General features: G+C 36.8%; 8 protein-coding genes and 3 long non-coding RNA genes across 14 annotated transcripts; 8 read left to right on the forward strand and 3 right to left on the reverse strand.

The window, feature by feature from the left end:
• Positions 1 to 3,457: 3,457 nt before the first annotated feature.
• Positions 3,458 to 5,545, forward strand: AT1G72890 (Disease resistance protein (TIR-NBS class); the record flags this gene model as incomplete). Of its 2 annotated transcripts, NM_001198458.2 has the most annotated exons (5): positions 3,458 to 4,039; positions 4,180 to 4,234; positions 4,324 to 4,346; positions 4,494 to 5,215; positions 5,356 to 5,545. In NM_001198458.2, 5 exons carry the CDS (start codon positions 3,489 to 3,491, stop codon positions 5,466 to 5,468), a joined length of 1,464 nt encoding a protein of 487 aa, NP_001185387.1. In that variant the 3' UTR covers positions 5,469 to 5,545. The 2 variants fall into 2 exon arrangements, with proteins under 2 accessions (NP_001185387.1, NP_177432.1); NM_105947.2 differs by lacking the exons at positions 4,180 to 4,234; positions 4,324 to 4,346 and having other exon boundaries at positions 3,489 to 4,039; positions 4,494 to 5,410.
• A 174-nt stretch (positions 5,546 to 5,719) lies between these two features.
• On the forward strand, positions 5,720 to 7,324 carry AT1G72900 (Toll-Interleukin-Resistance (TIR) domain-containing protein). The gene is made up of 2 exons (NM_105948.4): positions 5,720 to 6,221; positions 6,447 to 7,324. Exons 1-2 carry the CDS (start codon positions 5,758 to 5,760, stop codon positions 7,072 to 7,074), a joined length of 1,092 nt encoding a protein of 363 aa, NP_177433.1. The 5' UTR covers positions 5,720 to 5,757; the 3' UTR covers positions 7,075 to 7,324.
• Positions 7,325 to 8,847: 1,523 nt separating this feature from the next.
• Positions 8,848 to 10,734, forward strand: AT1G72910 (Toll-Interleukin-Resistance (TIR) domain-containing protein). The gene is made up of 2 exons (NM_105949.4): positions 8,848 to 9,630; positions 9,742 to 10,734. The coding sequence occupies exons 1-2, from the start codon at positions 9,176 to 9,178 to the stop codon at positions 10,427 to 10,429; spliced, it is 1,143 nt and encodes a 380-aa protein (NP_177434.1). The 5' UTR covers positions 8,848 to 9,175; the 3' UTR covers positions 10,430 to 10,734.
• A 445-nt stretch (positions 10,735 to 11,179) lies between these two features.
• AT1G09343 lies at positions 11,180 to 11,388 on the reverse strand. The gene has a single exon (NR_139608.1). It is a non-coding gene; the product is annotated as an other RNA (long non-coding RNA).
• Positions 11,389 to 11,440: 52 nt separating this feature from the next.
• On the forward strand, positions 11,441 to 12,751 carry AT1G72920 (Toll-Interleukin-Resistance (TIR) domain family protein). The gene is made up of 2 exons (NM_105950.4): positions 11,441 to 11,952; positions 12,047 to 12,751. Exons 1-2 carry the CDS (start codon positions 11,489 to 11,491, stop codon positions 12,408 to 12,410), a joined length of 828 nt encoding a protein of 275 aa, NP_177435.1. The 5' UTR covers positions 11,441 to 11,488; the 3' UTR covers positions 12,411 to 12,751.
• A 30-nt stretch (positions 12,752 to 12,781) lies between these two features.
• On the forward strand, positions 12,782 to 14,006 carry TIR (toll/interleukin-1 receptor-like protein). Of its 2 annotated transcripts, none has more exons than NM_105951.3 (2): positions 12,782 to 13,472; positions 13,614 to 14,006. In NM_105951.3, exons 1-2 carry the CDS (start codon positions 13,018 to 13,020, stop codon positions 13,687 to 13,689), a joined length of 531 nt encoding a protein of 176 aa, NP_177436.1. In that variant the 5' UTR covers positions 12,782 to 13,017; the 3' UTR covers positions 13,690 to 14,006. The 2 variants fall into 2 exon arrangements, with proteins under 2 accessions (NP_177436.1, NP_001077816.1); NM_001084347.1 differs by having other exon boundaries at positions 12,994 to 13,515.
• A 518-nt stretch (positions 14,007 to 14,524) lies between these two features.
• Positions 14,525 to 15,128, reverse strand: AT1G09353. The gene has a single exon (NR_139609.1). It is a non-coding gene; the product is annotated as an other RNA (long non-coding RNA).
• A 394-nt stretch (positions 15,129 to 15,522) lies between these two features.
• On the forward strand, positions 15,523 to 17,401 carry AT1G72940 (Toll-Interleukin-Resistance (TIR) domain-containing protein). The gene is made up of 2 exons (NM_105952.4): positions 15,523 to 16,283; positions 16,378 to 17,401. The coding sequence occupies exons 1-2, from the start codon at positions 15,820 to 15,822 to the stop codon at positions 17,027 to 17,029; spliced, it is 1,116 nt and encodes a 371-aa protein (NP_177437.1). The 5' UTR covers positions 15,523 to 15,819; the 3' UTR covers positions 17,030 to 17,401.
• Positions 17,402 to 17,480: 79 nt separating this feature from the next.
• On the reverse strand, positions 17,481 to 18,064 carry AT1G09357. The gene is made up of 2 exons (NR_139610.1): positions 17,873 to 18,064; positions 17,481 to 17,586 (listed from the first exon to the last, which is right to left on the reverse strand). It is a non-coding gene; the product is annotated as an other RNA (long non-coding RNA).
• Positions 17,957 to 19,539, forward strand: AT1G72950 (Disease resistance protein (TIR-NBS class)). Its single transcript, NM_105953.3, has 2 exons — positions 17,957 to 18,593; positions 18,684 to 19,539. The coding sequence occupies exons 1-2, from the start codon at positions 18,127 to 18,129 to the stop codon at positions 19,354 to 19,356; spliced, it is 1,140 nt and encodes a 379-aa protein (NP_177438.1). The 5' UTR covers positions 17,957 to 18,126; the 3' UTR covers positions 19,357 to 19,539.
• A 71-nt stretch (positions 19,540 to 19,610) lies between these two features.
• On the forward strand, positions 19,611 to 24,609 carry AT1G72960 (Root hair defective 3 GTP-binding protein (RHD3)). 2 transcript variants are annotated; one of them, NM_105954.3, is made up of 22 exons: positions 19,611 to 19,808; positions 20,139 to 20,294; positions 20,390 to 20,456; positions 20,533 to 20,635; positions 20,732 to 20,802; positions 20,896 to 20,959; positions 21,056 to 21,121; positions 21,221 to 21,268; positions 21,350 to 21,412; positions 21,499 to 21,555; positions 21,663 to 21,821; positions 21,885 to 21,953; positions 22,061 to 22,152; positions 22,301 to 22,379; positions 22,495 to 22,785; positions 22,855 to 23,117; positions 23,210 to 23,306; positions 23,387 to 23,548; positions 23,629 to 23,733; positions 23,812 to 23,906; positions 23,990 to 24,086; positions 24,225 to 24,609. In NM_105954.3, exons 1-22 carry the CDS (start codon positions 19,805 to 19,807, stop codon positions 24,402 to 24,404), a joined length of 2,388 nt encoding a protein of 795 aa, NP_177439.2. In that variant the 5' UTR covers positions 19,611 to 19,804; the 3' UTR covers positions 24,405 to 24,609. The 2 variants fall into 2 exon arrangements, with proteins under 2 accessions (NP_177439.2, NP_001321991.1); NM_001334558.1 differs by having other exon boundaries at positions 19,778 to 19,808; positions 23,629 to 24,086.
• The last annotated feature ends 994 nt before the right edge of the window (positions 24,610 to 25,603 follow it).

Raw genomic sequence — 25,603 nt, forward strand, 5'->3', positions numbered from 1 at the left:
AGAATTATGACATACATTTAAAGATATTGGAAAAATATAGTTTGAACCGACAACATTATAGTACCATGTTGGTTGCAAAATTAAAAATGTTAATTGTTGCTAGATCATATGCTAGTTAAATATTTTTTATTTCTGTCAAAAATTAGCCTTTTGAGTTAAGTAAGTTTAGATTAGGATATAGTAGCAAATTAAAATCTGTTATAGGTGATGGGAAAAATTAGCATTTCTAAGTTTGTCTATTTGGTAGCTTACTCCAACTCCAACTAATAGTTGATTTTGTTAGTTAGCATTACTTATTAATGATAAATGATTTTGAGCTTATTATGGATGGCAAAATATTGTAGGGTCTCAAAGTCAACAAACGAATTAGAAAACGTCAATGCGAGGGTTATGGAGTGATTGTGAGAATTGTCTTCGTAATCATAAAATGTCAAAGGTTAGCTCCTTTTGTTTTGATAATTGAAGTGATCGTCACGTCGTGATAATTATTCTTGTATTCGATGACATTCATTGTTTAAAGGAAAACATAAAGATTGACCCAAATAAAGAGAGGAATACATCTTGTAAAAAAAGGAATGCATAAACCGTTGTAAAGTGAAACGAATTGGAGTATTTATTTTTGCACCTTATCCTTAGTCCGCTTAACAAATTAAAAAAAAAAAAAACTATTTTAGTTGTCTCAAATATTTGGGCTTTCTTTTGCTTTTTAGTCTTTAGATCTTTTAACAGTTGGCTACAAACACTTCTAGAACTTTACAGATATAGAAGAATAATGGGGAAAAAATGTAATGCTTGATAATCAAATTCAAAGGTAAGAAGTAAAAACTAAGAAGAATGGTTCATTGTGTTCTCTTTCATTTTTGGATGGACTTTTCATTCTGTTTCTAGTTTATGCATTGCTAGGAAATGTGTTGGGCCAAACTTAAGTAGCCCACAAGAATAATGCAGACCAAAAAAAAAAGCCTGACTATTCGATTAACGGTCGACAAACATTATTCCATTATACACTACTTTGACAAAAAAAAAATTTTAAAAAAATTGTGTTTATCTAATGCCAATTCACCTTCGGTAATCACTTTTTATTCAACAAATAGCATTGGAATCGTCAAAAATCAATTTATCCACAAGTATTTTTTTTGTTCAATTATGCGTCAAAATCTTATCAAACTTGTATTTAACATTTTGCCATTTTTTGAATTTTCTTTAAATACTTGCGAAAACTTTTGTAACTTGTGTTTGTGGTTACTCTAGTTTGAATGTCTTACCAGTTTCCGTGTACAAAAGTAAATTAGAAAAATTTACAGAGAAATTTCACAACTTTATCGACTTTTCAAACTAAAGAAATCAGATCAAATGTTTAGCTTATGACTCTTTCTCCTTATGAGTTGGTAATATCTTTGACTCTTGCTCTTGAATAAGAAAAACAATGTATCCGGCCAAAAAAAAAAAAAAAACTGCATATGACTTTATTGAATAAAGCACGAAGAAATTGGTCATGGCCAGTTGGCCACTTTAAATTGAATGATAGTATAGATAATGAAAAATATTTGGTCGAGATTATAACTGTACGTACGGTCGACGAACATATGACTCGGCAATGTATAGTAGCATACGTTAACTACGTTGCGAACTCGATGATTGTCTACAGAACAAAACGTATAAAATATGTTCGAATCTTTCAACGGCGAATACTTTCAGCAAACAAAACGTTTTTATTAAATTATAAGGTACAAATACACAAATATATCTCCAGATTCTGTGACGTCGCATGTGTTATACAAAATAAATGAATAATTACTTTAGAATATATGATTGCGACAAAAACAATTCCAAGATTTTATCCAAATTTATTTTTCAACTTTAGGATGGTTGATTGGTTATATGGGCGTTTACACGTAAACATGTCTCTAAATGTAAATTTCACGTGATTTAAAACAATTTTCTGATGATTTAAGATAAACTCGGTTTTTCAGCGTAAATTTCACGTGATCTAGAAGGATGTACGGTGGCGTCTAGTCCTGGTTTGGACTATGGCTCTGTTCGTTTGCCTGTCGCTGGCGACTAAAACCAGCGACAACAACCAAAAGTTGTTCGTTTGCCTGTCGCTGGTTCAGCGACCAAAAGTAGCGACAGTCGCCAGCGATCAGCGACCGCAATTTTTGGTCGCTGAAATTTTTAGCGATCAGTCGCTGGTTTCAGCGATTAGTCGCTGCTTTTGGTCGCTGGATCCAGCGACAAGCAAACGAACAACTTAGCGATCAAAAAATATAAATTAATAAATAATTAAAAATAATTAAATTAAATTAAATTTAAATAAATGTCTTTTTGCACTCTGAACGGTTGTGTCTTTTAATCGCAACTTTTTGTAAAAAATATTGACGGTTGTTTTTTCTCGCTTGTGTCTTTTATTGCAACCTTCCTATATTGTAATTCTCTGTCAAAATATTTACGGTTATTTTTTCCGGTTAGTTATATATATACTATTGAATAACTACAAAATTTATAATATGCATCATTTGGAGTTAGATTTGTTTTAAAGAAATTATTATATAAACAAATTTATAATATTTTTCTCTGCGATATCACGAAGGGTTTGAGTTCTAGTTTAATTAAAATAATTCTTATTAAATTAAGTTAAAATAAATTAAATTCAAATAACATAAACTAATTATAGTAAAATTAAATTTGATAAAACTAAAATAAATAAATATATTAATTTATTTTTCTCATGGTGTAGGATATATATGATTTATATTTTGATTTTAAAATATAAATTAGCACCAAAATAATTAATTTAAAAAAAAAATATAGCGACTGTTTATAACGACAATCAAACGAACAACACATCGACAATTATTAGCGATTGTCGCTGTAATTGGTCGTTGAATCTAGCGACAGACAAACGAACAATGTATGTTGTCGATTGTTGCTGTCGCTGGATCCAGCGACAGAGAAACGAACAGGGCATATGCCTTCGAAAATATCTCATGTTAGGGTTAGGCCATGCAAATATATTGGACACTTATTTTATTTTAATATGTGGTCTGAACTTATTTCTTTTTGAACAAAAACAAGAATATTGTTGTTTAAAATTTCCATGAAATGATTAAGCAATACATATACACCACAGAAAACAAACTCAGCTTCTTCTTAGCTAAGCAGGCTTAAGGGGCGGCTGGACTTATCTATAATAAAAATTTGAGTATCTAAACGAATAAATTGGAGATATTCTTTTAGTGTTATCCTAATTATAGTTATAAAACAATTATAACCTTAGAAAGTTTCTTGGAAATTTAATGGTAATTTCATTACCGTAAATAGTTTTTCTTTCTTCTTCACGTTTTTTTTTTTTTTTTGTTAAACTTCTTTTCTTTCTCTATAAAAACTAAAAAGCAAACTTCTCCTTTTTGGTACACTTGCCAAATGCTCTCAAGCTCAAATTAGCCCAATAAAGAGAGAAAAACAAAACAATAAAAATATTAAAAATCATGAACACGATCTTTAAAAAATTATCCTGTTTTAAGAAAAAGGTTAAATCTTTACGAATATTCGAATCCAGGTCACTCTCTTCTTCGTCTTCTTCCTCATTCACTCCTCAAAAGTTCGACGTTTTTCTAAGCTTCAGAGGCAAAGATACTCGCAAGAACTTCGTCAGTTTTCTCTACAAGGCGCTAGTATCAAAAGGGATTCGAACTTTCAAAGACGACGAGGAATTGGAGAGAGGCCGTCCGATTCCGCCGGAGCTTCGCCAAGCAATCAAAGGGTCGAGAATCGCCGTGGTCGTGGTCTCTGTAACTTACCCTGCCTCGTCCTGGTGTCTCGAAGAACTCAGGGAGATTCTGAAACTTGAGAAGCTGGGTTTGCTCACTGTAATACCCATTTTCTATGAGATTAATCCTTCAGACGTGAGGAGACAGAGCGGAGTAGTCTCAAAACAGTTCAAGAAGCATGAGAAGAGACAGAGCAGAGAAAGAGTCAAATCGTGGAGGGAAGCGTTGACCAAATTGGCTAGTCTCTCCGGCGAGTGTTCAAAGAATTGGTATAAATCTCTGAAACTTTCTTAAAGATTGATGAATCGGGTCGATAGTTTCAGATTGAAATCTGTTGAATAGTTTCTCAAAGTTTCGATTTTTTCTCTGTTTCTCAAATTTAAGGTCTTTGTCTCTGTTTCTGTTTTAGGGAAGATCTGTCGAATCGTTTCTCAAAGTTTCGATTTTTATCTCTGTTTCTCAAAGTTAGGATCATTGTTTCTGTTTCTCAAAGTTAGGGTCTTCGTCTCTGTTTCTCAAAATTAGGATCATTGTCTCTGTTTCTCAAAGTTAGGGTCTTCGTCTCTGTTTCTCAAGGTTAGGTCTTTTTGTCTCTGTTTCTCAAGGTTAGGTCTTTTTGTCTCTGTTTCTCAAGGTTAGGATCATTGTCTCTGTTTCTTAAGGTTAGGGTCTTTGTGTCTCTGTTTCTCAAGCTTAGGATCTTTGTCTCTGTTTCTGTTTCAGGGAAGATGACTCGAAGCTGGTCGATGGAATTACTGAGAAGATATCAACAAAGTTGTTCTCGGAAAAACCAAGGAATGATAATATCCTAATTGGTATCGACCAACACATGGGGGAATTGTATCCACTATTTAACCTGAATTCGAATGAAGATGTTCAAGTCATTGGGATTTGGGGAAGAGGAAGTAATGGTAGATCAGCACTAGCAAGCCACGTTTACCAAAACATCAAACATCACTTTGAAGCTCATTGTTTTCTCGAAGACGTGAGACGGATTTCGCTACATTTCCGTGACTCTCATTTACAAGATGAGCTTCTTTCAAATATGCAAGGAGAAGGTTTGACAACAAAGAACTGTCATAGGTGTCTTAAGACTATCAAAGCAAGGCTAAGGAACAAGAAGGTTCTTCTTGTGGCGAACGATGTAGACAAACTTGAACAATTTGATGCACTTGCTGAAGAATTTAGCTGGTTTGGTCCTGGAAGCAGAATCATCATAACCACACAAGATAGACAATTGCTTATTTCATCAGTAGTGAGGAGTGTCTACGAAGTTAAGCTCTTGAGATGTTACGCAGTTCGTGAGCTCTTTAGGTCAAATGCCTTCAAAGAAAGAGAAAGAGACGATCCTGTTGGGTTCGACCAGTCTACATATCGAGCCATGTATATATCAGGTCATGTGTTTTTGACCTTGAGATATATTTTCACTTTGTTGTGTGATAGAGGTCAACTTAGAGAAAGGATAAATGCAATAGTACATAGTCTTTAGATTCATTAATCCTTTTAGATACAAGGTGTTGTATTTAGGTCGAATAAGTTGGTTAGATTCAGGAATATTAACTTAATGTGTTTGTTTGTTCTATAGTGAATGTTACGCCATTTTTTTACATATGGATGTGCCACTTGTGTATGGATTTGTGTACTATCCATTTGGTAAACTATTTTATTCTTAAGACGGTTCACAACAAATTCATTTAAACTTGTAATTGTTTTATAAATTACCTATATCAATCTCGTCCGTCAGTTGACTTAGTTGTAACCACCAGAAAAGTAAGATGATAATTTATGTTTATCCATGTTCATTTTCTTATTTTGGCGGCTCATCTTCTCTTTCTGAGTAGTTTAGTGAAACAGAAGCTGACAAACAAAAAATGAAAATGCCAGGAAACACACACTAGAGCAGAAGACTCCTAGTTCAACTTCTCTTGTGTTAATGTGCCTATAAATATCCTTTGAGATATTCATAGAGTATCAGAAATAAAAAAAAATGTCTTCTGCTACTGCGACTTATAACTACGATGTTTTTCTGAGTTTCAGAGGACCCGACACTCGCCGCAAGTTCATCAGCTTTCTCTACAAAGAACTTGTTGGAAGGGACATTCGAACCTTTAAAGACGACAAAGAGCTAGAGAATGGCCAGATGATTTCTCCGGAGCTCATACTCGCCATCGAGGATTCGAGATTTGCCGTCGTTGTTGTCTCCGTGAACTACGCTGCGTCTTCTTGGTGTCTCGATGAGCTCGTAAAGATCATGGATATCCAGAAGAACAAGGGTTCCATCACCGTGATGCCTATCTTCTACGGCGTGAATCCGTGTCATTTGAGGAGGCAAATCGGAGATGTCGCTGAACAGTTTAAGAAGCACGAGGCAAGAGAAAAAGATCTTGAGAAAGTGCTTAAATGGAGGCAAGCGTTGGCCGCTTTGGCAGATATCTCCGGCGATTGTTCAGGGTGAAATTTCTTAACTTGGTGATAAAGATTGAATTGAATTTTAACCAAGTCGCCTTGGTCCAGTGGTAAAAGGAAGATAATTCCCGCCACCTGGTTTGATGGTTTCCCCGGACACTAAGATTAGTCTTCCGGTTTAGGAAAAAAAATAGATTGAATTTTTATTGTTAGATATGATTTGAAGAGATGCTAAGTTTCGATTATTTTTTATTTTTTTTGTCTATGTAGGGAAGATGACTCGAAGCTGGTGGACGTAATCGCTGACAAGATATCAAAAGAGCTGATGATAGTTACAAGAATAAGCAATGGGAGGAACCTAGTTGGGATTGATAAACACATGAACGAACTTAACCGATTGATGGATTTGAATTCCAACAAAGGTAAGAGAATGGTTGGGATTTGGGCAAGAGGAGGAAGTTGTAGATCGGCTCTAGCTAAATATGTTTATCAGACATCCTGTCAACACTTTGATAGCCATTGTTTTCTTGGAAACGTGAAACGGATTTGTCAGGGTAACTACTTTGAAAGCCATCTACACAAAGAGTTTCTGGATAATATTCAAGGAGAAAACTCTAGCAAACAAAGTCTCAAGAAGCAAAAGGTTCTGCTTGTGGCAGACGACGTCGATAAGCTTGAACAGTTAGATGCTCTTGCAGGGGATTTCAGCGGTTTTGGTCCGGGGAGTGTTGTTATCATCACTACAAAAGATAAGCAGTTGTTGATTTCTTATGGTATACAGCTTGTCTACGAAGCTGAGTTTTTGACATTCCAGAAATTTTGTCGTAGCTTCCGATCATTGGCCTTTAAAAAGAGAGACGACATTTCTGCTGCGTTCGAGTGGGCTTTGTATATATAAAGCAATGAATTTTGCCACGGAATGTTTTAGCTCTCAAAGTAGAAGATCTGGTTATGAGAAAGTGTTGGAATCAGTTTAATAAGTTAGATCCCTTGAGTCATATGCATTAAGTTAACTAAACTTAATAAGTTGTGTGGCTTTCAAATAAGGTTGTTTTGTCTATTTTTGGAGTGGGTTCTCTTGGGGTGTATAAAAATGTCACTCTTCATTGGATTAAATAATATACAAATTTTTTTTGTTATAATCAAATTTGTGTATTTTAGTTATAACCTAAATGTTGTATGTCTCTTTCTAGACTTAAGAACTAAAGTCTATGTTTTCCTTAAAAACAAAGTTTGTATAATTTCTTGGGATTCCCATGACCATTTGTTCTTTGAATACCCGAATTCTCAAAGGCAGTTTGGTTGTCCCTCGCATCACATGTTTTCCATAGCCCTCTTCTGCACTTGCTAAAGAAGTTAATTGGTTTGGTCTTGGAAGCAGAATCTTCATAACAACACAAGACATGCAATTGCTTATTTCATCAATAGTGGGGAGCGTCTACGAAGTTGAGCTTTTGAGATGTTACAAAGTTCGACAGCTATTTAGGTTAGATGCCTTCAAACAAAGAGAGGATCATGTTGGTTTTGAGCAGTCTACAGAGTTTTTAAGAATGTTAGAGCACCCTAAATGGGGGTTTCTAAACAAGTTTCTTAACAAAGAATAAAAAATTTATATGATTTAAATATTACATAAGTCTCTTAAATTTGATGAAACTTAGGCAAATTGTCTCTTAGTTAAGAGATAATTGGTCTTGGTTTCACCAAATTTAAGAGACCTATAATTAAAAATATTATTTATCTATACTTACACTTTAATTTTGTTTAAGAGACTTAGGCTTAGAGACTACCATTGAGGATGCTCTTAAACAACCATTTTTAACATCTGGATGTACTAGTTGTTTGTAATACTGTTCTTTCCTTATAAGAAATAAAGAATACACCATTTGAAACCTGAAAGATGGCCAAGCTTGAGGCCTATTAACCACTCCAACTAGAACCACGTCCTCCACAACACAGACAACTCTGCGGCTAACCATACTCTCCACCGCCCAGACAACGCAAAGAAAATGGGCTTCCAATTTAGTTTTAATGTTTGTGAATGCCGGATGACTATGCAGCAAAACATGTCCTGATTCCTCTCTTAGAACTCAGTAGACAACTGCCACAAAGTTTCTTTTAGACCAGGAGAAGCCAATATTACACTGAGCCCTTTGACTTGTACCAGAAAACACATAAGTGACATAACCAGTAGGGCTAGTCCCTGTTTCAAGAGAATTTCTTTCAGACTACACTTCCTACGCAGCAAACCAATCATCCACATCCTCTCTCACTTTCTTTATGGTTTCCAAAGCAGAGAATGTTTTTCCTTCAAAAAACATGAGGTTTCTATTTTTCCAAATTCTCCAAATAATCCATGGGAAGGGGCATGATAATGTGACATGCCTCAAATTTGTCTAGAGAAAATAGACTCTCCATCAAGACCACAAGTTGGCATCTGCAGTCCATTTTCACACCCCTATGCGTCAGAAGATCCATAACATGTACAACTCCACTTAGAATCTTCCAAAGAAAAACATTAATTTTTGGTTTTAGTCTTGAGCTTCCAAACTTAATGTTTTAACTCGTTGGTTGAAAGTTGCACATTTGCTTAATCATCCTTATCAATTAGCCTTTCTCGTCCGTCAATTGACTTAGTTCTAACCATTCGTTTGATCGATAATCAAACAAACATTTGAATCTTCTTCAACCAATTAAATTAGACTACGAGTAACTAAATGCCAATACACGAGAAAAGTAAGAGGAGAATTTGTGTTCGTTAATATGTTATCCATACTCATTATCTTACTTTGGCGGCCCATCTATTCTCTTCCCTCTTTCTGAGTAGTTTAGTGAAACAGAAGCTGACAAGAAAAAATAGAAAATGCCAGGAAACACACAGTTAGCAGTAGGAAGACTCTTTGTTCTAGGATGACTCTTATAGGTCAACTCCTGTAGTGGTAGTGCCTATAAATATCCTTGAGTTCTTTATTTCTATCACTCATTGAGAATCAAAAATCAAAATGTCTTCTCATACTGCAACTAAGTACGATGTTTTCCTAAGTTTCAGAGGGCATGACACTCGCCAGAACTTCATCAGTTTTCTCTACAAAGAACTGGTTCGAAGGAGCATTCGAACCTTCAAAGACGACAAAGAGCTGGAGAATGGCCAGAGGATTTCGTCGGAGCTCAAACGCACCATCGAGGTGTCAAGATTCGCCGTCGTTGTTGTCTCAGAGACCTATGCTGCGTCTTCTTGGTGTCTCGATGAGCTCGTAACGATCATGGATTTCGAAAAAAAGGGTTCCATCACCGTGATGCCCATCTTCTACGGCGTGGAACCGAATCATGTGAGGTGGCAGACCGGAGTACTCGCTGAACAGTTTAAGAAACATGGGAGTAGAGAAGATCATGAGAAAGTGCTTAAATGGAGGCAAGCATTGACCAATTTTGCGCAACTCTCCGGCGATTGTTCAGGGTGAAATTTCGTAACTTGATTTTTTTTTTGAGTTGAATCAAAAAGATTGAATTTTTTATTGTTTGATTTGAATCGATGCTAAAGTTTGGATTTTTTTTTTTGTCTCTGTAGTGATGATGACTCGAAGCTGGTGGACAAAATTGCTAACGAGATATCAAACAAGAAGACGATTTATGCAACAATAAACAATGGGAAGAATCTAGTTGGGATTGATACACACATGAAGGAACTAAACCGATTAATGCATATGAATTGCAACAAAGTTACTGTAAGAATGGTTGGGATTTGGGCAAGAGGAGGCGATGGTAGATCAGCTCTAGCTAAATATGTTTATCAGACATCTTGTCAACAGTTTGACAGCCATTGTTTTCTTGGAAACGTGAAAACGATTTCTCAGGGTCGCCACTCAGCGCATCTACACGACGAGTTTCTGAGAAATATTAAAAGAGAAGACTCTAACAAACAATGTCTTAAGAATCAAAAGGTTCTGCTTGTGGCAGACAACGTTACTAAGGTTAAACAGTTAGAAGCTCTTGCAGGGGATTTCAGCAGTTTTGGTCCTGGGAGTGTTGTTATTATCACTACAGACAACAAGGGGTTGTTGAATTCTTATGGTATAACAGATGTCTACGAAGTTGAGCATTTGAAGTTTTGTGGAATCTTACGATCATTGGGCTTTAAAAAGAGAGCTGCTGCGTTCCAGCGGGCTTTGTGTAGAGCAAAGAGTTTTGCCACGGAATGTTTTTGTTGTCAAAGTAGTAGTATATCTGGTTATGGGAAAGTGACAGATTTAGTTTAATTAAGTTGAATCCCTTATTAGTCATATGCATTAAGTTAAGTAAACTTAATAAGTTGTGTGGCTTAGAAATAATATTGTTTTGTCTATTTTTGGAGTGGGTTGCTCTTGGGGTGTAGAAAAATGTCACTCTTCATTGGATTAAGTAATATACATTTTTTTGTTCCTTAGTTTTTAAGACATTTTTTTACATCTGGATGTGCCAGTTGTTTGTAATATACTGTTCTTTCCTTATAGAAATAAATATTACACAATTTTTTAAAAAAGATTTATGTATTTGGGAGGGTTTTTTGATGTTTGGACATGCCCAATAAAATTAAAAATTAATACAGGAGACACAAAGTCGCTAACTTTCCAAAGTTGGAATCTACATATGTCTAAAACAGAGAAGAAAAGCTTTTAAACTTTTTACATGACGATCCTCCAATAATAGTAATACACTACTACAGTTCAAAGCCACTGACAAGTTTCTCGCTTTTTTCCCTTAATGAGAAACTCTTTTAACCTGCTTTTCTGATTTATGCTCTTTGGGTACGTGGAAGATTTCAATCACAGACTAACGTAATTAAATCATTTATTGGAAACTGTGAGTCAAGCTGAATAAACTTGATGCAAACGAATAGATATGAAAGAAATTGGGTTGATCAACAAAAAAACAAGCCGACAAAAACTGAATCTCATGATATGTTTTCGTCCGTCAGTTTTAACCGTTCGTTTGATCGGATAATCAAAACCAGTAAATGCCAATAATACACACCAGAAAAGTAAGATGATAATTTTTGTTCGTTAGTAGTATTTTATTATTATCATGCTCATCATTTTCTTACTTTGGCGGCCCATCTTTTCTCTTCCCCTCTTTCTGAGTAGTTTAGTAAAACAGAACCTGACAGAAAAAAATAGAAAATGCCAGGAAACACACACTTAGCAGGAAGACTATGGGAGTCTCTAACCAATGCACATGCTTTATTTAGTTCAACTACTCTCTAGTGGTCTATAAATATCGTTGAGTTCTTTATTTCTATTACTCATCATAGTTCTCAATAGAGAGAATCAAAAATCAAAATGTCTTCTCCTACTGCGACTAAGTACGACGTCTTTCTGAGTTTCAGAGGACTCGACACTCGTCGCAACTTCATCAGTTTTCTCTACAAAGAACTCGTTCGAAGAAAAATTCGAACTTTCAAAGACGACAAGGAGCTCGAGAATGGCCGGAGGATTTCTCCGGAGCTCAAACGCGCCATCGAGGAGTCGAAATTCGCCGTCGTTGTGGTCTCTGTGAACTACGCTGCGTCTCCTTGGTGTCTCGATGAGCTTGTGAAGATTATGGATTTCGAAAACAAGGGTTCCATCACCGTGATGCCTATCTTCTACGGCGTGGATCCTTGTCATTTGAGGAGGCAGATCGGAGATGTCGCTGAACAGTTTAAGAAGCACGAGGCTAGAGAAGAAGATCATGAGAAAGTAGCTTCGTGGAGACGAGCATTGACCAGTTTAGCGAGTATCTCCGGCGAATGTTCATTGAAATGGTGAAATTTCGTAGCGTTGGTTAGAAAGATTGGATTTTTATTTGATATGTCTCGTTACTAAAGTTTCGATTTTTATTTTGTTTTCTCTCTGTAGGGAAGATGAAGCGAATCTGGTGGACGAAATTGCTGACAAGATATCAAAAAATCTGATGACTGTTACAACAATAAGCAATGGGAGGGACCTAGTTGGGATTGATACACACATGAAGGCTCTTAACAAAAAATTGGATTTGAATTCCAACAAAAGTTTGAGAGTGGTTGGGATTTGGGCAAGAGGATACAATGGTAGATCAGCTTTAGCTAAATATGTTTATCAAGACATCTGTCATTGGTTGAAGGTTGGTTGGTTGAAGGTTTATCAAGATATCAAGACAGCTTCCAAACTTTATGTTTTAACTCGTTGGTTGAAGGTTGCACATTTGCTTCATAGATCACATCACTCTTTTAAAACTGAGTAGCCAGCCAATCAATAACCCGAATTTCACTGAGAAATCCCCACATTTGTTATGTTTCCATACTACAAAATCATCTATTGACACCACTAGTTAGCTGTGATCTTATAAAGATGAGTAAGCCAACCAAACCAATAACCCAAATTGGAAAATGTGAGTCAAGCCGAATAAACTTGATGTAATAACCTATTCGTTCTAACTTGAAATTGTTATTAAAATCATCCTTATCAATTAGCCTTTCTCGTCCGTCAATTGACTTAGTTCTAACCATTCGTTTGATCGATAATCAAACAAACAGTTGAATCTTCTTCAACCAATTAAATTAGACTACGAGTAACTAAATGCCAATACACGAGAAAACTAGACTAAGAGGAGAATTTGTGTTCGTTAATATGTTATCCATACTCATTATCTTATTTTGGCGGCCCATCTATTCTCTTCCCTCTTTCTGAGTAGTTTAGTGAAACAGAAGCTGACAAGAAAAAATAGAAAATGCCAGGAAACACACAGTTAGCAGTAGGAAGACTCTTATAGGTCAACTTCTGTAGTGGTAGTGCCTATAAATATCCTTGAGTTTTTTATTTCTATCACTCATTGAGAATCAAAAATCAAAATGTCTTCTCATACTGCAACTAAGTATGATGTTTTCCTAAGTTTCAGAGGGCATGACACTCGCCACAACTTCATCAGTTTTCTCTACAAAGAACTGGTTCGAAGGAGCATTCGAACCTTCAAAGACGACAAAGAGCTGGAGAATGGCCAGAGGTTTTCGCCGGAGCTCAAAAGCCCCATCGAGGTGTCAAGATTCGCCGTCGTTGTTGTCTCAGAGAACTATGCTGCGTCTTCTTGGTGTCTCGATGAGCTCGTAACGATCATGGATTTCGAAAAAAAGGGTTCCATCACCGTGATGCCCATCTTCTACGGCGTGGAACCGAATCATGTGAGGTGGCAGACCGGAGTACTCGCTGAACAGTTTAAGAAACATGCGAGTAGAGAAGATCCTGAGAAAGTTCTTAAATGGAGGCAAGCATTGACCAATTTTGCGCAACTCTCCGGCGATTGTTCAGGGTGAAATTTCGTAACTTGGTGATAAAGATTGATTTTTTTTAGGGTTTGTTAAGATTTGAGTTGAATCAAAAAGATTGAATTTTTTTATTGTTTGATTTGAATCGATGCTAAAGTTTGGATTTTTTTGTTTTGTCTCTGTAGTGATGATGACTCGAAGCTGGTGGACAAAATTGCTAACGAGATATCAAACAAGAAGACGATTTATGCAACAATATGATGAGTCCAGACGAGAAGAAGAAGAAGAAAGGAGAAGGCCCATAAGGACTCGCATGCCCAATCCAAAGTATTCCCAACACTAAGTCATTTTACTTAGTCTCTGTTTTCGATTTAGTTACAATAAGCAAGGAGTCTTCCACGATTACAGTTTCCATCTTTTCCAAGTTTGTAGAAGTTGTTACTCCACGTTTGTTTCCATGTTGTTTCTAGTTGTAAGGAGGTGTACTCCAAGTATTTATATCAATGAAAAACAAAACAAAAGGTAGTCTTAACTAACAATCGTTTATCAATTCTAAGAACTAGAATTCTCTTTGGTTTTGAAGAGGGACCATTACAATAAACAATGGGAAGAATCTAGTTGGGATTGATACACACATGAAGGAACTAATCAGCTCTAGCTAAATATGTTTATCAGACATCTTGTCAACAGTTTGACAGCCATTGTTTTCTTGGAAACGTGAAAACGATTTCTCTACCAAGTGTCGTTAGCTCAATTGGTAAAGACCTTAAGCGAAAGCTTCGCTTAGGGTCGCCGGTTCGAGTGACGCTTGAGACGAAACTAATATTACATGATGTGGTTTCGGGTCTGGGTGGATTACGGGTTTCGTTCAGAACCTCCTGGATTTCAACAAAAAAAAAAAAAAAAAAAAACGATTTCTCAGGGTCGCCACTCATCTACACGACGAGTTTTGAGAAATATTAAAAGAGAAGACTCTAACAAACAATGTCTTAAGAATCAAAAGGTTCTGCTTGTGGCAGACGACGTTACTAAGGTTAAACAGTTAGAAGCTCTTGCAGATGATTTCAGCAGTTTTGGTCCTGGGAGTGTTGTTATCATCACTACAGACAACAAGGGGTTGTTGAATTCTTATGGTATAAAAGAAGTCTACGAAGTTGAGAATTTGAAGTTTTGTGGAATCTTACGATCATTGGGCTTTAAAAAGAGAGCTGCTGCGTTCCAGCGGGCTTTGTGTAGAGCAAATAGTTTTGCCACGGAATGTTTTTGTTGTCAAAGTAGTAGTATATCTGGTTATGGGAAAGTGACAGATTCAGTTAATTAAGTTTAAATTCCTTAGTCACATGCACTAAGTTAGCTAAACTTAATAAGATGTGTGGCTAGGGGTGTAAAACAAATATCACTCTTCATTAAATTAAGTAATATACACTTTTTTTTCCTTATCAAATCTGTGTTTGAGTTATAACCTAAATGTTTGTTGTGTGTCTCTTTCAAGTCTATATTTTCTTAAAAACAAAGTTTGTATAATTTCTTGGGATTCCCATGACCATTTGTTCTTTGAATACCCGAATTCTCAAAGGCAGTTTGGTTGTCAAATAAAGATTACACAATTTATAAAAAAAGATTTGTGTATTTGGGAGGGTTTTTGATGTTTGGACATGCCCAATAAAATTAAAAATTAATACAGGAGACACAAAGTCGCAAACTTTCCAAAGTTGGAATCTACATATGTCTAAAACAGAGAAGAAAAGCTTTTAAACTTTTTACATGATGATCCTCCAATAATAGTAATAGTGTAATGGTACTATACTACTACAGTTCAAAGCCACTGATTTATGCTTTTTGGGTACGTGGAAGATTTCAATCACAGACAAACGTAATTAAATCATTTATTGGAAAATGTGAGTCAAGCTGAATAAACTTGATGCACACGAATAGATATGAAAGAAATTGGGTTGATCAACAAAAAAACAAGCCGACAAAAACTGAATCTTATGATCTTTTTTCGTCCGTCAGTTTCAACCATTCGTTTGATCGGATAATCAAAACCAGCAAATGCCAATAATACACACCAGAAAAGGTAAGATGATAATTTTTGTTCGTTAGTAGTATTTTATTATTATCATGCTCATCATTTTCTTACTTTGGCGGCCCATCTTTTCTCTTCCCCTCTTTCTGAGTAGTTTAGCAAAACAGAAGCTGACAAGAAAAAAATAGAACATGCCTGGAAATACACAATTACACCACTTTAGCAGGAAGACTATGGGAGTCTCTAATCAATGCACATGCTTTATTCAGTTCAACTACTCTCTAGTGGTCTATAAATATCCTTGAGTCCTTTATTTCTATTACTCATCATACTTAAGTTCTCAATAGAGAGAATCAAAAATCAAAATGACTTCTCCTACTGCGACTAAGTATGATGTCTTTCTGAGTTTCAGAGGAGTCGACACTCGTCGCAACTTCATCAGTTTTCTCTACAAAGAATTCGTTCGAAGGAAAATTCGAACTTTCAAAGACGACAAGGAGCTTGAGAATGGCCGGAGGATTTCTCCGGAGCTCAAACGCGCCATCGAGGAGTCGAAATTCGCCGTCGTTGTTGTCTCTGTAAACTACGCTGCGTCTCCTTGGTGTCTCGATGAGCTTGTGAAGATTATGGATTTCGAAAACAAGGGTTCCATCACCGTGATGCCTATCTTCTACGGTGTGGATCCGTGTCATTTGAGGAGGCAGATCGGAGATGTCGCTGAACAGTTTAAGAAGCACGAGGCTAGAGAAGAAGATCATGAGAAAGTTGCTTCGTGGAGACGAGCATTGACCAGTTTGGCTAGTATCTCCGGAGATTGTTCATCCAAATGGTGAAATTTCGTAGCTTTGGTTATAAAGATTGGATTTTTATTTGATTTGAATCGTTACTAAAGTTTCGTTTTTTATTTTGTTTTCTCTCTGTAGTGAAGATGAAGCGAAGCTGGTGGACGAAATTGCTGACAAGATATCAAAAAATCTGATGACTGTTACAACAATAAGCAATGGGAAGAACCTAGTTGGGATTGATACACACATGAAGGCTCTTAACAAAAAACTGGATTTGAATTCCAACAAAAGTTTGAGAGTGGTTGGGATTTGGGCAAGAGGATACAATGGTAGATCAGCTTTAGCTAAATATGTTTATCAAGACATCTGTCACCACTTTGACAGCCATTGTTTCTTGGGAAGCGTGAAAAGGATTTCTCAGGGTCGTCACTTATCGCATCTACACGAAGAGTTTCTGATAAGGATTCAAGGAAGTAAACATAATCTCAAGGACCAAAAGGTTTTGCTTGTGGCTGATGATGTTTATAAGCTTGAACAGTTAGATGCTCTTGCTGAGGATTTCAACGGGTTTGGTCCGGGAAGTGTTGTTATCATCACTACACAAGACAAGCATCTGTTTGTTTCTGCTGGTATAAAGCTTGTCTACGAAGTTGAGCTTTTGAAATTCCAGAAAGTTTGTGAACTCTTCCGACAATTCGCCTTTAAAAAGAGAGACATTTCTGCTGCGGTCAAGTTGGTTTACTATAGGGCAACAAATTGGTTAGGTTGTCTAAGTGGTAGATCTGGTTAGGGGGGAAGTGTTAAGAATCAATTTTGAAGCTAAATCTCTTTTCATAGGCAAATAGACATTAAGTTAAGGGAATGTGGCTTTGATTAAGTTTGAAGCCTCTCCAAATAACCTTCCGGTTCTCGTTTGGGATACCATCCTATCCTTTTATTACTTTGTTTTCCTTTCCACTCGTGTAAAAGCGAGTTCCTTGGCAAAGAGTTCCGTTTGCTTAATTGTGATTTTGTATCTTTGGTTTAATTAATCTTAAAGGAAATTGTGAAAAAAAGAAGTTAATTTGGTTTTGAAATATGAATGTTTTTGTTTTTTTTTTGGAGTATTTTGTTTGTAATTTTGAATAGACTAACTAATACAATATACAATTTTTCTTTTAAAGTTTTGGGTTTGATGTTTCCATATGCACAACAAACTTATACCTAACTAAAGTTCATAGCTCAAAGTTGGAATCTAAAATGACTAACAACAAGATAAAACAGAGAAAGGGAAGCTTTTGAAGAGGAAGATCCCAAAAACGTGAAAGCTGTCTTCTTCTGCTTTCTCTCACTGACACTGTAGAATTTTTCTGTCTGAGAAAGACAAAAGAATGGGTACAATTTCTCTATCTGTCTGCCAGTATCCTTCGTCCGATTTATGCTTTTTGATACCTTGTTTGCTTCTTTCTCAGGCTTTTACGTCTCATGGACCCGTTTTCATGACTTTTTTTATGGGAACAACAAAGTGGGCTAAAGCCTATAGATGGTAACTGAAATTAAACAAAGAAAAACAAAACAATCAGAAAAGGCCCAGCCCAAATAGGGAGAAGGAGGCCCAAACAGAAAAGAAAAACGGAGCACAAAATGGTTTTACCGGCGGCAAGAAAACCGGCAAAGTCTCTCGGCCGGAAGCCTAATCTAAAATATTGCACTGCATTGTGTCATTTCATTGAGTTGACTTTGATATTTTCTTGGTTACAAGCTGACAAAAATAACAAATAAGAAAATGCGAGGAAATTTAACCTGTCTCTGAAGCATGAAGAAGGAGTCTCTGTAAAATCCTCCCACACGGTTACACGTCCACGGCTATTAATCCCACTTATTCCATTTCTCTTTAGAATCAATGAAATGTCAGATTCTTCAAACACCCTCCCAAAGTTTGATGTTTTTCTGAGCTTCAGAGGACTCGACACTCGCCGCAGCTTCATCAGTTTCCTCTACAAAGAACTGATTCGAAGAAACATTCGAACCTTTAAAGACGATAAGGAGTTGAAGAATGGCCGGAGGATTACGCCGGAGCTAATACGCGCCATTGAAGGGTCGAGATTCGCAGTCGTTGTGGTCTCCGTGAATTACGCTGCGTCTCGTTGGTGTCTCGAAGAGCTCGTGAAGATTATGGATTTCGAAAACATGGGCTCGCTCAAGGTCATGCCTATCTTCTACGGCGTGGATCCGTGTCATGTGAGGAGACAGATCGGAGAAGTCGCTGAACAGTTTAAGAAGCATGAGGGTAGAGAAGATCATGAGAAAGTGCTTTCATGGAGGCAAGCGTTGACTAATTTGGCGAGTATCTCCGGCGATTGTTCATGGAAATGGTAAAAATTTCCTAACTTTGATAATAAAGGTCGAATTTTTATTGTTAATTTGAGTGAATGGATTGTAAAGTTTCGATTTTTACTTTGCAGGGAAGATGACTCGAAGATGGTCGAAGAAATTACTGACAGGATATCAAAAGAGCTGATGATTGATACAACAAGAAGCAATGGGAGTGACCTTGAAGGGATTGATGCACACATGAAAGCTCTTCACCGTTTATTGAATTTAAATTCTAAGAAAAGTGTGAGAGTGATTGGGATTTGGGCAAGAGGAGGCAATGGTAGATCAGCTTTAGCTAAATTTGTTTATCAGAACATCTGTCAACACTTCGAAAGCCATTGTTTCTTGGAAAGTGTGAAAAGGATTTCTCAGGATCGCCACCTGTCTCACTTACACGAAGAGTTTATGATACGGATTCAAGGAGAATGCTTGAGTAAATTAAGGCTCAAGAACCAAAAGGTTCTGCTCGTGGCTGATGATGTGAATAAGCTTGAACAGTTAGATGCTCTTGCAGAGGACTTTAACTGCTTTGGTCCTGGGAGTATAGTTATTATCACTACACAAGACAGGCAGCTGCTTATCTCTGCTGGCATAAAACTTGTTTATGAAGTAGAGCTTCTCAGATTCCAGAAAGTTCGTGGACTCTTCAGACAATTAGCCTTCAAAGAGAAAGACATTTCTGCTGCGTTCGAGGTGTCTTTGTATAGGGCAACGAATGTTGCCATGGAATGGTTAGGTTGTATATGTGGTAGATCAGGTTAGGGGAAAGTGTTAGTGTTAGAATCACTTTATAAAGCTGATCCCTTTTTTCATGTACATTAAGTTAAGAATGACTAAACTTAGTAAGATGTGATTGTGGCTTAGAAGTAGGAATGTTTTGTCTATTTTTGGAGTGTGTTGCTGGTGTATAGAAGAATATTATTCTTTGATTGGATTAAATGATATACAAATTCTATTTCAAGTTTGTGTTTTGATATTTCCATGTGCCCAACAAATTTGTAGAGGAGATCTAAATTTCCTAACTTGCATTCCTTGCTTTTGCCTTTTCCAAGGAAAAAGAATAATAACTCAAAGTTGGAACCTAAAATGACTGACATGGAAAAACAGAGAAAGGGAAGCTTTTGAAGAGTGAGATCCTAAAAGCGTGAAAGCTCTGATCTTCTTTTTCTCACTTTCACTTTGAGAATTTTCTGTCTGAGAAAGACAAAGAATGGGTACTATTTTCTCTCCCTGTGTGGCTTTTTCCTTTTATCAGATTTATGGCATTTGATTGATTCCTGATAGTTGGTTGGTTCTTTGTTGTTTCGCTAGCAATGTAGATCCATATATACGAGTACCTTTTTCTCTGCTTTCTTCAGAAAGAATGTCATTGTTATTGGTTTCAGAAAGTAATGCCTCTGCATGCGTAAACAATACTAAGACCAAGTCGTTTCTCTCGTTTCATTTCAAAATTGTTTGCTTTGGTTGTTGAATAAAATATCTCAATTAGGAGACAGTGATTGTGTTTAAAGGGCTTCTGTGACGAGCTACATAATCCATATTAGATGCAGATAAAAGCGAGGGATGTTGTTCTGTACAGCTCATCGACGGAGATGGTATATACAATGTCTCTCGCATCGATCATTTCATTAAAGATGTGAAACTTGCAGACTGTGGCCTTTCTTATGCTGTTGTCTCTATTATGGGTCCTCAAAGTAGCGGTATGCATTCCTTTAGAGAAGATGGACTTTTGTAATAATCAGAATTTGTTTGAATGTAGTTAGTTCATTTACAGAAATGTTTTGTGATTTGACAGGGAAAAGTACACTATTGAACCATTTGTTTGGAACAAACTTTATGGAGATGGATGCATTCAAGGGAAGGTATGATTTCATCTGATAGTATTTGCTTTTAACTTCCGTGTAAAAGTTTGTTGCCTGATTAGGAACTCGTCTATAGGTCTCAGACCACAAAAGGTATCTGGCTTGCAAGATGTGCCGGTATAGAGCCTTGCACCCTTGTAATGGATTTAGAGGGCACCGATGGCAGAGAGCGAGGAGAGGTAATTTTTGTCTCGCTGTTTTGGTTTAGTGTGTGGCATTGATCACTTTCTTTTACATAAATTTTCTATAAATGGTGTCCTCTTTTGGCCAAGCAGGATGATACGGCATTCGAAAAACAGAGTGCTCTTTTCGCTCTTGCTATCTCTGATATCGTCTTGATCAACATGTAAGATTGTAGTGGAAACATCAAAATATGCAGCTTTCGGTTTTGGTGAAAGGAAAGTGTTTCGTTACAAATTCTCAATGCTTGTGCTTTTAGGTGGTGTCACGACATTGGCCGTGAACAAGCTGCTAATAAACCTCTCTTGAAAACTGTCTTTCAGGTATTTTTTTTGATGCTCAGGAAGTTAAAAACTCTTTGTGTATCACAAAAATATTTTCTTACCCTAAGTTTGAATCTTTGGAGTTGGGTTTGGCAGGTGATGATGCGATTGTTTAGTCCACGTAAAACAACAATGCTGTTTGTAATACGAGATAAAACCCGGGTACACTCTCTTCTTTTTTCTTTGTATCATTCTTCTTACATTGCAGATTTGTAACAGCTAACTGGTACATACATTGTCTATTGATGATTTTGGCTGCAGACACCGTTGGAAAATTTAGAGCCTGTCTTAAGAGAAGATATTCAGAAGGTAAAAGAGGAGTGAGTGACTTTCAGCTAATTCCAAGTTGATAAGCTGATCACCGTTTTGTTTTGTTCTTCATTGTGGCAGATATGGGATTCTGTTCCAAAGCCTGAAGCACACAAGGAAACTCCTCTAAGTGACTTTTTCAATGTATGTTATGTTACAGCTAGGCTTATTAGCAAGAAGGATTTCCAAATTTCAGGAATGTCATGGCTGTTTCTTTCTTTGATGGTTAGGTTGAAGTTGTTGCTCTTTCCAGTTATGAGGAGAAGGAAGAACAGTTTAAAGAGCAGGTGTGTGTATGTGAGAGGCCAGGATTTTTGCAGATGTCTGATACTTATGTTGTGTATCTCAAATTTCATCTATTTCATGACTGATTCGATTTTGTTTTGTAACTTAGATTGCTAGTTTGAGACAACGGTTCATGCATTCTATTGCACCGGGAGGTCTTGCTGGAGACAGAAGAGGAGTGATTCCAGCCTCAGGTTTTGCATTTAGTGCAGATCAGATCTGGAGAGTCATCAAAGAGAATAAGGATCTTGACCTTCCAGCCCACAAGGTATCTTATAGTGCTAGCTTTTTAACATTCTTTAAACTCCTTCTAAGCTCATTCTGCTTGCAGGTCATGGTGGCTACTGTGCGGTGCGAAGAAATTGCAAATGAGAAGTTTGCGCATTTCATTACAAACGAGGTAATGTTAACGTTCTGCATATCTTAAACTTTCACTCTTCTTCATTGTTTGAAAGCTGTCTTTGTAAGTCCCATAATCACTAACTAACCTTGTTGCTTCATTTACAGGACTGGCGCAAACTGGATGAGGAGGTGCAAGCCGGTCCAGTTTCTAATTTTGGAAAGAGGCTTACTACCATTCTCGGTTCTTGCTTATCAGAGTAAGCACACTTACATTTAATCAAGCTACACACACCACACACTGTAGTTGAATTCGAAAGTAATGTCAAGTTCAGTAATATCATTAAGATTTTTTTTTCTTAGATCTTCCTTGTGGATTTGATCTTCACAGTTCCTCTATTTTATTAGATATGACGGGGAGGCTACATTCTTCGATGAAGGTGTCAGATCTTCGAAGAGACAGCAGCTTGAAGAAAAGCTTCTCCAAGTAATATATAATAAGATCTTTTAATCATGTTGTTAAAATTATATGCAGACGTGTCAATGAAGTAAATGAATGGAGATTGATACTATGCCTTCCTTACTATAATATTACCTTACAGCTTGTGAATCCAGCGTTTCAAGATGTATTGGGACATATAAGATGGGGAATACTTGAAAAGTTTAAGGCTTCTTTTGATAAGGCTTTAGGCATTGGTGAAGGGTTTTCTTCAGCTTCCCAAGATTGGTTCAAGGCTTGCATGACCCAATTCGATGAAGAGTGTGCAGGTGCCATCATTGAACAAGCCAATTGGGACACATCAAAAGTACGGGACAAGCTAGTACGTGACATTGAGGCTCACATTTCCTCTGTGCGGACTTCCAAGTTATCTGAACTTACCAGTCTATACGAGGTAACAGAAAGAATAAAGAAAGCTTGCGAAATTGAGCTTAGTTACTGATTTTTAGCCTCTAATTTGCAGTCAAAAGTTCATGAAGCTTTATCAGAACCGGTGGAAGCTTTGTTGGATGGAGCCAACGATGAAACGTGGAGCACAGTAAAGAAGCTTCATCGGCGTGAAACTGAATCTGCAGTATCTGGACTCAGTAGTGCATTAGCTGGTTTTGACATGGAAGAAGAAACAAGAGATAGAATGGTGAAGAGCCTTCAGGATTATGCAAGAGGTGTCATTGAAACGAAGGCAAAAGAAGAGGCTGTGCGGGTTTTGATGCGTATGAAGGAAAGGTATAGCAAGGCTTCTTAATGTGCCCAGTGATCTTTCAAAACCAGTTTCAAACAACCATTTAATCTTGAATCTGGTTGTAATTTTTTTTCAGGTTTGGTACAATCTTCAGCCATGATTCTGATTCAATGCCACGTGTTTGGACCGGAAAAGAGGATCTTCGAGCAATTACTAAATCAGCTCGATCTGCTGTACGATTGTTATTCCTCTTTACATTTTGTTTAGTAGGCTTGAGAAGTCCAAACACCTTCTTATGGTTTTTTGTTTTCAGTCCTTGAAGTTGCTCTCAGTAATGGCTGTCATTCGATTGGGGGATGAACCTGATAACATCGAGAAGACACTAACTGTAGCTCTGCTGGATCCAACAAAGAATGATACTTCTAAGAAAAGCATCACAACATCTGATCCACTGGCTTCAAGCACTTGGGATGAGGTGTGTATAACTCTGCTGCGATGTGTTTCAACTTCAGTTGATTCTCGATCTTAACAGATATGAACTCATTACTTTTATAGGTTCCATCATCAAGAACTTTGATCACACCGGTGCAATGTAAATCTATATGGAGACAGTTCAAGACAGAAACAGAGTATACAGTGACTCAAGCCATATCCGCACAGGCATGATTACTTTCCTCATAAGTTAGCTCTTCACTCTGCTTATATGAATACTTATATAAAGTGTTTATACTAATTCAGGAGGCGAACAGGCGTGGAAATAACTGGTTACCTCCTCCATGGGCAATTCTTGCATTGATCGTCCTTGGATTCAACGAATTCATGACTCTTTTAAGGTCCATCAAAGCTTAGTATTCACTGCTTCATATCCAATGATGATATGTAACATTCTGATTTCTTTACCTTTTTGATGTAACAGAAACCCTCTCTATCTTGGTGTCATGTTTGTCGCTTTCCTTCTGGCAAAAGCACTGTGGACGCAATTGGATATCCCTGGCGAATTCCGCAATGGTGCAGTAAGTGTTTGCCAACCTTCTCAAATCCCATTAAAGTAGTAGTAGCGTTTCAAGAATCATGGACTCGAGAAAACTTCAAGACTCAAGAATTCTTGATAATAATACTCATATGATCTATACTACCTGTGGTTTCTTCAGCTTCCAGGGCTCATATCGATATCCGCAAAGTTTGTTCCCACAGTAATGAACCTTATCAAGAACCTTGCAGCGCAAGGCGAAGACCCTCCTGCAGCTAATCCAGAGAACCGTCGTTCGAGCAACAACACTTCTTCATCAGAAAATCCACCAGATCACAAAAGCTCCTCAAAAGAGGACTAAAGAGGAGAGAAACAAAGAATCTTCTTACTCTCCAAAGGTTTGATCTCCAGTTCTTGACGTTTTTTTCTCCTTATTCCCTCACTCATGAGTCCAAAACGCTGCGTTTATAGGGACCTTTTGCTCTGTTTTATTAGAACTTCTCATTATACACACGAGTGAATTAGAACTTGAAAACGTTGTGGCATCATTTGAATATTTTTCCTTCAAATAAACAAAAAAAAAAAGATGAAGATGAAAAACAATAATAAATATATGTACGTTCTATAATAACTCGTTTCATGAAAGTGGAAGCATGGGATGAGATGCCAATCCCATGAAAAGTGAGCAAAAATTAATATTTACATTAACTGCTGAGTGGGTAAAGTTTAATAACCATTTTCTAAAAATAACTTTTATTCAGAATCCAACTCATGGATTGGTGTGTGTATTTATTATCATCATTTCTATACACATATCCACCCCCAATAACTCTGTCAATTATACACCTCAAAATCACTGTAAGTTATAAAAAAATGAATTTCTACAATTAATCAAAGACCGTCCAAAGCCTTCGTGGCTAATTGGTGTTAAACTATTCACATTTTTAGTCAAGTATTTTTGCATATTATATGAGATTAATTTTGCCACACAAGATCGTTAATAAACTCGACATGATGATTCTGTTTATGTGGCTTCTATTAACTAGGAAATGAAACAATGTAGTTATAGTTGTGACTGATATGAAGTCAGAGAAAATGGCTACGTAATCTTATATGACCAGACCAACGTACGTGATGCGATGTGACATTTTTCATTCAACACTAAAGTTAAAACCTTGATTGTTTTTGTATTACATTTGGCAACTAATCCAATATGTTTTGTTAGTTGTTAGTACTAAGTACTGACTGATGATCACATTCACGCTCAACCAAATAAAACGGATGATATTGTTTTTGGTTAGGTGAAAGAACAATTAAATTAGTTGCCAAAAACATAACCCGTGAAGATTTATGTTAGTAACCAACCTACAGTCATAATTAATAAGTTTATGACTAATAGTAATTAAATGACTTGCCAAAAACATGGCTCTGTATAGTATAGTTTTTAGATTTTGGTTAGGTGAAGATGATTAATTGATACACTATGAATCTATGAAGACTTGATCCAACGGCTACCAGATCTCCGACTTCAACTGTTTTCATATCGCCATTAATGATACA

Source organism: Arabidopsis thaliana, assembly GCF_000001735.4.
Source record: "Arabidopsis thaliana chromosome 1 sequence".
Classification (NCBI taxonomy): domain Eukaryota; kingdom Viridiplantae; phylum Streptophyta; class Magnoliopsida; order Brassicales; family Brassicaceae; genus Arabidopsis; species Arabidopsis thaliana.

Excerpts from the sequence above, each read along its gene's own strand:
- AT1G72900 (NM_105948.4), top strand. The coding sequence starts at position 5,758 with ATGTCTTCTGCTACTGCGACTTATAACTACGATGTTTTTCTGAGTTTC. Across the intron at positions 6,222-6,446 it reads ATCTCCGGCGATTGTTCAGG|GGAAGATGACTCGAAGCTGG; the intron begins GTGAAATTTCTT and ends TTGTCTATGTAG.
- AT1G72910 (NM_105949.4), top strand. The coding sequence starts at position 9,176 with ATGTCTTCTCATACTGCAACTAAGTACGATGTTTTCCTAAGTTTCAGA. Across the intron at positions 9,631-9,741 it reads CTCTCCGGCGATTGTTCAGG|TGATGATGACTCGAAGCTGG; the intron begins GTGAAATTTCGT and ends TTGTCTCTGTAG.
- AT1G72920 (NM_105950.4), top strand. The coding sequence starts at position 11,489 with ATGTCTTCTCCTACTGCGACTAAGTACGACGTCTTTCTGAGTTTCAGA. Across the intron at positions 11,953-12,046 it reads GGCGAATGTTCATTGAAATG|GGAAGATGAAGCGAATCTGG; the intron begins GTGAAATTTCGT and ends TTCTCTCTGTAG.
- TIR (NM_105951.3), top strand. The coding sequence starts at position 13,018 with ATGTCTTCTCATACTGCAACTAAGTATGATGTTTTCCTAAGTTTCAGA. Across the intron at positions 13,473-13,613 it reads CTCTCCGGCGATTGTTCAGG|TGATGATGACTCGAAGCTGG; the intron begins GTGAAATTTCGT and ends TTGTCTCTGTAG.
- AT1G72940 (NM_105952.4), top strand. The coding sequence starts at position 15,820 with ATGACTTCTCCTACTGCGACTAAGTATGATGTCTTTCTGAGTTTCAGA. Across the intron at positions 16,284-16,377 it reads GGAGATTGTTCATCCAAATG|TGAAGATGAAGCGAAGCTGG; the intron begins GTGAAATTTCGT and ends TTCTCTCTGTAG.
- AT1G72950 (NM_105953.3), top strand. The coding sequence starts at position 18,127 with ATGTCAGATTCTTCAAACACCCTCCCAAAGTTTGATGTTTTTCTGAGC. Across the intron at positions 18,594-18,683 it reads GGCGATTGTTCATGGAAATG|GGAAGATGACTCGAAGATGG; the intron begins GTAAAAATTTCC and ends TTTACTTTGCAG.
- AT1G72960 (NM_105954.3), top strand. Across the intron at positions 21,954-22,060 it reads CGCATTTCATTACAAACGAG|GACTGGCGCAAACTGGATGA; the intron begins GTAATGTTAACG and ends CTTCATTTACAG. Across the intron at positions 23,907-23,989 it reads GAATTCATGACTCTTTTAAG|AAACCCTCTCTATCTTGGTG; the intron begins GTCCATCAAAGC and ends TTGATGTAACAG.